Source organism: Odontomachus brunneus, unplaced genomic scaffold (assembly GCF_010583005.1).
Source record: "Odontomachus brunneus isolate Ranch 3 - 2012 unplaced genomic scaffold, Obru_v1 Obru_scaffold_100, whole genome shotgun sequence".
Taxonomy (NCBI): domain Eukaryota; kingdom Metazoa; phylum Arthropoda; class Insecta; order Hymenoptera; family Formicidae; genus Odontomachus; species Odontomachus brunneus.
This window is the reverse complement of record NW_022639550.1, coordinates 53,958-63,831: the sequence shown is the minus strand read 5'-3', so window position 1 is coordinate 63,831 and position 9,874 is coordinate 53,958. Positions and strand designations below refer to the sequence as shown.

The following is a 9,874-nucleotide window of genomic DNA, read 5'->3' as shown; positions in this document are numbered from 1 at the left end:
AAAAAGTCGGCTGCACCCCGCTTCAAAATAAAAGTTTACTTTTGTGGTGCGGTGCCAGCGCTCGGGTTTAAAAATTATTTAAAAATAATTAGAGGCCGGAACTCTTCTTGAAACCTATGAAAATCATTGGAACTATTGCAGAGCTACAGGAAAATGCGAAAAAGTCGGCAACACCTCGCTTTAAAATAATAGTTTACTCTTGTGATGCGGTGCCAGCGCTTGGGTTTAAAAATTATTTAAAAATAATTAGCGGCCGGAACTCTTCTGGAAACCTCTAAAAATCATTGAAACTATTGCAGAACTGCAGAAAAATGCGAAAAAGTCGGCTACACCCTGCTTTTAAATGATAGTTTACTCTTGTTGTGCGGTGCCAGCGCTCGGGTTTAAAAATTATTTAAAAATACTTAGAGGCCAGAACTCTTGCTAATACCTATCAGGAACTATAGAACTTATCGAGAACTGTAAGATTATGCCATTGAAATGATTTTTTTTTAAAGTTGCGGTGCTATGGGAAGTTGGCACCGTATATTTTCAAAGTGCCATTTTTTTATCAAATTCGGCGGAACTATTGCTATAACCTATCAGGAACTGTAGAACTATTGCGGGTGCAAATAGAACTTGCATTAAAACTTGCGGTGCAAAAAGATGCTGTGCCAACTTCACACACGTAAGAATGTTCAGCACGACACTTTTTCCAAAAGTGTCGTGCTAAGTTCGAAGATTAAAAAATTATTTAAAAATAGTTAGCAACCGGAATTCTTCTTAAATTTAATGGTAAGGACTAGAACTCTGTTAGAACTGTCGAGAACTGTTGTTAAAAGTGCAAGAATTGTTCAACACGACAATTTTTCCGAAAGTGTCGTGCTAACTTCGAAGATTAAAAAATTATTTAAAATAGGTAGCTACCGGAACTTTTCTTAAATTTTATCGTAAAGACTAGAACTCAACTAAAACTAACGGGAACTATCAATAGAATGGCCAGATATGGTGGCAATGATGTTTTCTCTCGGAAATGTCGTGCTGAGTGTAATATTCAAAGTTTATAAAAAAGGTGTAATTGTTGAAATTTTGTTTCTTAATTGAACATTTTAGTAGAACTCGATCAGAACTGTCTGGAACTCTTGCTAAAAGTAGTGATATTTATTTATTTCTTGTACTTCAGAGGAGGGCGTATCGTGCTAGGTTTGCGAAGTTAGCACGACAATTTTTCTTTCACTGTTTTTCGCTATTAAAAATGCGGAACTCTTTTTATTTTCTATCTAGAACTCTAGAACTATGAAAAGTGCTAATAGAACTGTCATTGTTTTTTAAAAATTTGTAAAACGTCGTGCCAACTTCACAGACGCCATGTACGCGACGTTTAATTTTATAATTTTATAATTTTTATTTTAATAATACGTAACTTTTTATTTTGTAAATGCTTATTCCCGCATAGCATAAGAATAAATATATCTGACTTAAATTCTAATCTATTATTTTATTTAATAATAACCTATTATTTTATTTTACATCGCATGAATAATACGCATGCCACGTAATATTAAATAGATCGGCTGTATGGTGTATTTGCACGCGATAAGGATACATGATAAATTGAAACAGTTAATTGTCAATTTGCCACGTTGTGTAAGACATCATAATGTCTGTGACATAACAACGCTTCTTTACTCTTACTGACAAGAGATACGACGCCGTATATTGTTGACTTTTGAATTATATTTTGAATTATTTATTCTTAATATAAAAAGATAATATTACCGTAGAACTCTATAGAAGTATTTCAAATTCTAAATTTTTCAGATAGTGTTTGTTTCCATTACATTTATTTAGACGCACTTAATTAGATTATCGCGTGATTAATGCGTTTAAACAGGTTGGATGAAAATCTCGCTGACAAATTATCGTGACAGAGCGAACATGTCACGAGATAATACATATTTATTATCGTACATATTTATTATCAGACTCGTAAAAGTATCTTCACAATTCGATTATTGCATTTATTGTTGCAATACGTGTTATTATTGGCTAAATGATCTTTCGGCATCTCATGCGTTCTGAGGAATTATCATCAAATTAATTTCTAAATATTCATCGGAATACTATCGGGTATATATATGAAACACTGAATTACAAGGCATATGTACTCTTCATATGTAAAATATTCACCCTAATGTCTCTTGAATTTTATGGTATTTATGATAAAAAGAGTTATCACAGTAGGTAGAGATATCGAAGCCTCAGCAAACCAACGTCATCGACTAAGTCCCCGAAAAATTGACATAAATTATTGACTATGTGTGTGTACGTGTGTTTTCTGACAGATTGCCATAATTCAAAAGTCAACAATATGTGGCGTCGTATCCCTTGTCAGTAAGAGTAAAGAAGCGTTGTTATGTCACAGACATTACGATGTCTGGCACGACGTGGCAAATCGATAATTAGCCGTTTCAATTTATCATGTACCCTTATCGCATGCAAAGACGCTATTAAGCCGAGTTGGCGCAAGTGTTCAATTTCAAATAATACGTCAAATAATACGCAAATAAGAGCCGTGTTACCCCCGTGGGAGACTTAGTAAACAAATTACGGACAATATATAAGGGTACCAGTTCGAAGTGACTTTACTCGACCACGGTTTCTCAACCTTCTATCTTAACCAAGTCGCACTCACAATGGCACGCGCTATTTTCGTATTAACTGTACTGGTGGCCCTGTGCTGCACCAGCCAGGTAAGTCAAAATAACGATAATAATAACATAAGAGAGCAATTATTGCGCGATTCAAGAGAGACGAATGCCAAGAAACAGTGAAACTAAATCTATATTCGAATAAAAGTTATCACGCTTAGCGATTGTTGTGTAAAACACGCCGTTAAAAGAAAACTAAATGTATAAAACTAAATGTATAAATTGTCATCGCGAGTTTGTACGCGAAAGTGATAATAACGGACATTTATCGGCAATTAGGAAGCAGATCTTGTTCGTAATGCATTTTAGTTTCACGTCCGATATCTCTTTTCACACACGTAATGCAATATATATAATTCCGATATGTTAATTCTTGATAATCCTCTTTGAGTGTCTTACGTTACTATCCCGTTTGTGTTTCTGCAATACACAGTTTATGACATTATAAACAATATGATACGTATTTTCAATACATAGTACTTTAACCTATACCATTACTTCACATACCTTAATGATATACCTTATTGAGGTATAAACAATCGCTTTTATTTGTCCGAAATTGTTTTTAGGCTTTCCCGCCAAAATCAGAAGAATGGGACAACGTAATGAAGGACCTTATCGAAAAGATAAAAGATATTAAGTCCAATCGAGCAGCATTTGCTAACCAAGCTTCCCTAAAATCAGAACTTGAGAAAATAATAAATACCTTAGATATGGTAAAAAAGAATGTAGATGATAAAATTGACGAAATAGAAAATAAAGTGGAAAAAAGAATAAATGAAATGCTGAATGAGATACTAGATAGAATTACCAAGAAAACGAATCCCACGGAGGAAGTCCAAGTTGCCGGTATATTAAATGATATACGAAACAAGAAGGAAGAGATACAGAGAGAGATACAGAGAGAGATACAGAGAGAGATACAGAATTTGAGAAATATTTTAGAAAGTGGAATGAAAGAAGGAATAAAAATAACTGAAGAAGTAAAAATGGACATTAAAAAACAACTTGAAGAGCTTGAAGAAAAACTTGAAAATATAAATGATATTCTTAAAAATGGTTGGGACAAAATGACAGATATATGGTAGAAGACATGAAGGAGTTGACAAACAAGATATTTGACGACTTGTCTATGTTAAAGGATACTACGAGAAAATCAGACATTTATTTGGATGATTAATTTTAGCTTCGAGATATAACTTAGGATCATTTAAAGTTGATGTGTTCAGAGACGCCACACACTTTTAAACAGTGTCAAACATTCCTCAGTGAATTTTGAAGTTCCTTCTAAACAATTCACACAATATCTAAAAGAGTTTAGCAATGTCAAGCCTAGTAAATAAATTTTGTAACGCATCTGTCCTTTAATTCGCGAGTCTATTGATTAAATATCGCATGTGGTGTCTTTGTTTCAATTAGCGACATCTTATTTCATCAAATTACAATCACTATTAACGTGATAATGTGATGTAACAGTTATCAAAATTACTGTTTGCTAAAAAACAAAAAACACATCCGCATTAACACCACGATGGAGTCGACTTCGACCTCAGTGTATCACGAAGAGTTCAATAAATATGTTAAAGCATTCTAATAGAGACGTTTCAATTAACCTATTCCACATCCTGCATTTTGTAAGCGAAAGAACTAGTTTTAGAAATTAGTTTAAATAGTTTGAAAAATGCGTAAGGGAAGAAAACAGGAAGAAAGCATTTGTCGTATATTCCGTGGCCAAGTGAAAATTGTATATTACAGATCAAGGTTTACGATGACCGATAACGGTCAAATAGATACTGAAAGGTTAACCATTGAAAGGTTACACGAACATTGCAGTCCGAGTATGCAAGTGTTGCATATGATACGTAGACGGTGAGTGAATTGAAGTTCAATTTCTTCACGATATATATGAGTGTACTTGTATGTGCAAAAATATCCTTCTCTTACTTTAAAGTTAGAATCGAAAAAGTTAGTTTGCGAATTCCTTGACGATAGAAGCTCACCGGCTCACTTCGAAACGATAAAGTCATGAATGCATTTTCGTATCTCTTCAAATCTCACGAAATGTGTATCAGCCAAGTGATGCTGCAGCGATCGGAATGGGTAATAATCAGAAGGCGCTATGTCTGGGCTATACGCCGCGTGCGGAAGAAGTTCCCAGCCTAACGCAAAGATATGGTCTTGAGTCGCTTTCGCAACATGTGGTCGAGCATTGTCCAGCACGCAATTCATCTTCAAGACTGAAATCTCCTTGGCGAAATTTTCCATACCATCTTTTACACGTAGCATGACTTACAGCGTTCTCTCCATATGCAGTACAAATCATTTCAGTGGCTTCAGCAGCATTTTTCTTCAGATAAAACGCGAAGTGGAAAATCGAATATGTTCTCTTTTGTTATTGCCATCGTGAACACTACTGATTTTTGAAGATATGTGCATTAAACGCCAAACCGCATGGCATTTTAAAAGGCAAAATGTCAACACTTTAAAATCGCAAAAGGACGGGAAGATAAATAAAATTTAAATTGTTGTTTCGATTGTATGAAATCTAAAGCTCAGAACTTTTTTGCTTACCTTGTATATATATATATATATATACAAAACTAATATAGTTGTCATCTATATAGTTACTATCACAATCTCTTTTTCTCTGAGTGTAGAATAAACAATCGTTTTTACGAAGAGAGCTAAAGTTTTAAAAAAATATATATTTTCTTATTTAAAAAATATTTATATTAATATAAATATAAAAATATTTATATTAGTGTAAGAAAATATATTATAAATGCCCATCGAATGTTTTTTTATTTTTCTCTCAGTGTAAATATCTAATTATTATATAAATGTATATACAGGGTAGGCCAAAAGTCTGGATAAAGCAAAATATGTCATAAACAATGCATTTTAGAAAAAAATGTTTCAGACAAAAGTTGTAAGGCTTAAAAAAACGCATTCAATGATAGTAGTTATTTGACATAGGATGATATCGCCAAAGTCAGAACAAGGTCAACTTTGCTTTTTTAAATAGAAATACATTTTTTATTATGGCATTTTATTCTACGTAAAAAAGCAAACAACTTTTGCTTGAAAAAATTTTTTATACGACCTCTATTTTCTAAGATATTTACGTAAATATCTACAAAATTATTGGTTTCAATAATTTTTTACTTGAATTCTATCAACTTTACCGAAAAATATCAAGAGATAAAAATTGCTTATTTTGTTTTCATAGAGCTCTAAGAATTTTTTCAGAATTTTGTGTTAACTTTTTAGTACTTCAAGAAAATGCGAGAAAATGCAGTACTAAAAAGTTAATATAAAATCCTGAAAAAATTCTCAGAGCTCTATGAGAACAAAATAAACAATTTTAATCTCTTGATATTTTTCGGTAAAGTTGATAGAATTCAAGTAAAAAATTATTGAAAGTAATAATTTTGTAGATATTTACGTAAATATCTTAGAAAATAGAGGTCGTATAAAAAATTTTTTCAAGCAAAAGTTACTTGTCTCTTTACATTGAATAAAATGCTGTAATAAAAAATACATGTTTCTATTTAAAAAAGCAAAGTTGACTTTGTCCTGACCTTGGCGACGCCATCCTAGGTCAAATAACTACTGTCGTTGAATGCGACTTTTTAAGCCTTACAACTTTTATCCGAAACATTTTTTTCTAAAATGCATCGTTTATGACATATTTTGGTGTATCCAGACTTTTGGCTCATCCTGTATGTAATCGTAATATTCGATTGAAGAAAAATAATTGATGTGTCGAACATTTTATAAAGATTACGTCTGAAGTTGTATCGTATGATTTTCGTTTTTTTTCTTTTTTGTAGTCCGTGAGGAATAACAGACATGACTTACGAGATGACGATATCGACGTAGTATTCGATAAGGAAAACAAAAAGATTAATGCTGCAATTCTAAGCAGAATTGTAAATCTCGTAACTTGTTCTCGTAAAATTCGTCAGAATTTATAAGTAGATTTACAAATCTATGCAATATCATATGTCGTACAATCACTTGTAAATATCGTAAATTACATGAAATATTAGGTATTTACGAATAATTGTACGACATATGATATTGCATAGACTTGTAAATTTACTCATAAGTTCTGACGAATTTTACGAGAACAAGTTACGAAATTTACGATTCTGCTTAGAATTGCAGCATAAGTCTTACCTGGATCTGACGAGCTGATACCGGTCGAGCTTCTCGCTGATGGGCTCGCGACGATGCTTTTGATGGAACTGATGACCCTGATTGCTGCGCTGCCCGCTGCAACTCAGGCAACGGCGAGCTCCTTGCCAAACAACCAGCATCACTGCGACAGATAAGACAGAACAAATGTTAATATGAGCTTACCAATCATAAATATGTCAAGTCGCAGATAATACAAATTTGATTTACTCACAAGAGTACTTCTGTACTTTTCTTGAGATCAAAATCGATCCAAAACACCTTCCGAAATGTAAAATGCCACATTGGATTGCAACACAAATGATGTGGCATTTTATATTTAAAAAGGTACTTTATCGATTCTGATTAAGAAAATTACAAAAGCAAATAATGATAGATTGAGAGTCCCTTGTCAGACAGAAGACGTCACTAACTAATGTCTCGCAATTTTGATTTTGACGTTATTAACAAGTAAACCTATCCAAAAGGTACAGTCCGATTTCTTTCTAATTTGACACAAATATAAAGGTACAATAAATATTTTTTTATTTTGGCCCATTTTGAGTTTCACGGGCAGTTTATAGCTTTTTAATGTTCTCACTCCTATCATTAATAAGTACAACAAAAATGCATAAGAAATAAAATTGTATATAAAATATAGTTAAATAATTTTAACAAAATCGGCATAGCTGAGACACAAACCATTCTAAATTTTTTTAGCCAAGATTCTAACCGAAATATTTCAAATCTGTGCTAAATTAATCAAAAATAGTTCGAATCTCAAAGTAAGCCAAAATGAAAAAATATGACTTAAATATTTTTTATATTTCTACATTTGTGCCAAATTAGAAAGAAATCGGAGTATAACTTTTGGGTAGGTTTACTTGTAAGATGCCTTTTATAAGTAATCAAAATATATATGACAAGATTCTTGTCTACATTCAAAATAAACAATTGTCGCATAACTAGCTTTGCGGGTAGCCGAGAAATTAATAACAAAAACTAAAATATATATTCATAAAATAGAAGTTATATATAAGACAATATATATAAAATAAAATAGAAAGTTAAATAGATCGCGAAAAAATTGCTACATCTCCCATTAATGAGTTCTAAAACTCATCAATATAAAATATTTGTTAGTTCTCCCGCGAACCAGTCTTTATGTATACGTCTTATTATTGTCCGTCATGACACAACAAAACATTCATAACACGTCAATACGCGGAGTTCTTGTTATTTTTGGTATTTAGTCCGCAAACGCGCGCTCGCGATTTCTAGAGCCGGCTCATGAGATTGTTTACCTCGACATCAGGAAGCGACATGTGTTACCTCAAAAAGTCGCACGCGAGCGACCGGAAGCTCTGTGAATCGCGCGGAAAATTAGAGAACGCGACGAAGTGCAGCGTTTGCGGCAATGCGACACGCAAAAATATGGTATATCGTAATGCCACATAAAATACGCCTTGCTTGCCGGAGCTCTATCGATTACCAAGCCGCTACAAGAGCTAAGTTAGAGCGACGCTTCACATTCCGCATTCCATTGTGCTTTCTCAAAAACGCAACATCCGTTTGTTCTCATCGCGATTTCTCTCTTTCTTTAACAAAGCCCGACAGTACGCTCTAAGTCATAGCTTTAAACATAAGCACATGTATATAAATTCAAGTTAAGACTTCATTAACGTTGGTAAAACTTATTACGAGACGTAGAGACTAGGAGCTGTAGAAAAACCCAAACGCAAGAGCATGAACGACGTTATTTATATGTTCTGTGTTGTACAAAACAAAAAAAGATTACGTCGTGCAGACACGTGCGGAAAAATGAGACAAGCTTGCAAATGAAAAAGTTTGAAAATATTATTGGTAATGCAACAGTAGTGTAATACATGATATAAATTGACAGAGTCAGAAACGATTTTTCTAACTTCTCAGCTAAGCTATAGTTAATATAATTTTTTCCTTTAAATTGAAGAAAAAGTCTGTTCGTTTTTTAAGAATTTCTGAATTAGTGCAAATTAGAATGAAACAAGTAAACTTTTTTTCATTCTAACGTGTACTAGTTCAAAAGTTGTTCCAAAACGAACAGACTTATAGACAGACATAATTTAACTGTTAGCTTACCGAAGGTGTGATTCGTTACACGCTACAAATGCTTTGAAGCGCCGTATATCATGACTCTTCTTTCAAAGTGTTTACAGCGTCTAATGGATCGCGCCCCAAAGAGATTGGAAAAATCGGTCCCTACTCCTGCATTACCTGCATCCAATACGAAACGTTCCACAAAATGTCGGAATATTCAAATATTCAAAATGTCAGAATATTTGAATGTTTCGATATTTTAGGAGAGAAACCAAAGAGACGCGTCATAAGAGAGAATAGAGAGAGAGAAATGAAAATAACGAAATGTCTAGAGATATTTTCTCGTGAATATTTTCGACTAACCGAAATTCAGCGTCGGAGCAGAACTCTAAATTACGACATTTACAAACGTAACAATGTCGCGTTTAAACTCGCGGTTTTGCATGGTCTGATCTAACGGTGCGATCGTTCATTCACGTTCATCGATCTTTGTCACCATTCGCGCGCGTCCATCCGTCCGTTCCACATTCGCTCTTTCTCTCTCTCAAAAAAAAAGAACTGGAGCTGCTTGCGTGTTACGATACGTACCTCGAAAACATCAAGATCACGCTATGGCGTCCTGAATATATTCCACACGTCCGCCCCGACGTTGTCGTTGTTGATTCGCACACAAATCTCGCTATCGACTCGTCGCGTGTTCGCGACGATGCACGTATTCGGGAGAAACCGACGAAGATTCGACACACTCACAGAACGGCTACGAGAATGGGGACAACGCGAACACGGGCGGAAATGTCGCAAATGTGAACGCGAACGAATCACACTGCGAATCAAACGTGCAGTAACGAACGTCACACACTGCTCCACGCTGGAACACGACACGACGTCCTGAGATCTCACTCCGGCGGCGAACGGTTCTAGACTGA

General features: G+C 34.2%; 1 protein-coding gene across 1 annotated transcript; it reads left to right on the top strand.

Moving 5' to 3' along the window:
• Window positions 1–2,566: 2,566 nt before the first annotated feature.
• On the top strand, window positions 2,567–4,284 carry LOC116848775 (reticulocyte-binding protein 2-like). The gene is made up of 2 exons (XM_032825228.1): window positions 2,567–2,732; window positions 3,260–4,284. The coding sequence occupies exons 1-2, from the start codon at window positions 2,676–2,678 to the stop codon at window positions 3,776–3,778; spliced, it is 576 nt and encodes a 191-aa protein (XP_032681119.1). The 5' UTR covers window positions 2,567–2,675; the 3' UTR covers window positions 3,779–4,284.
• Window positions 4,285–9,874: the final 5,590 nt, after the last annotated feature.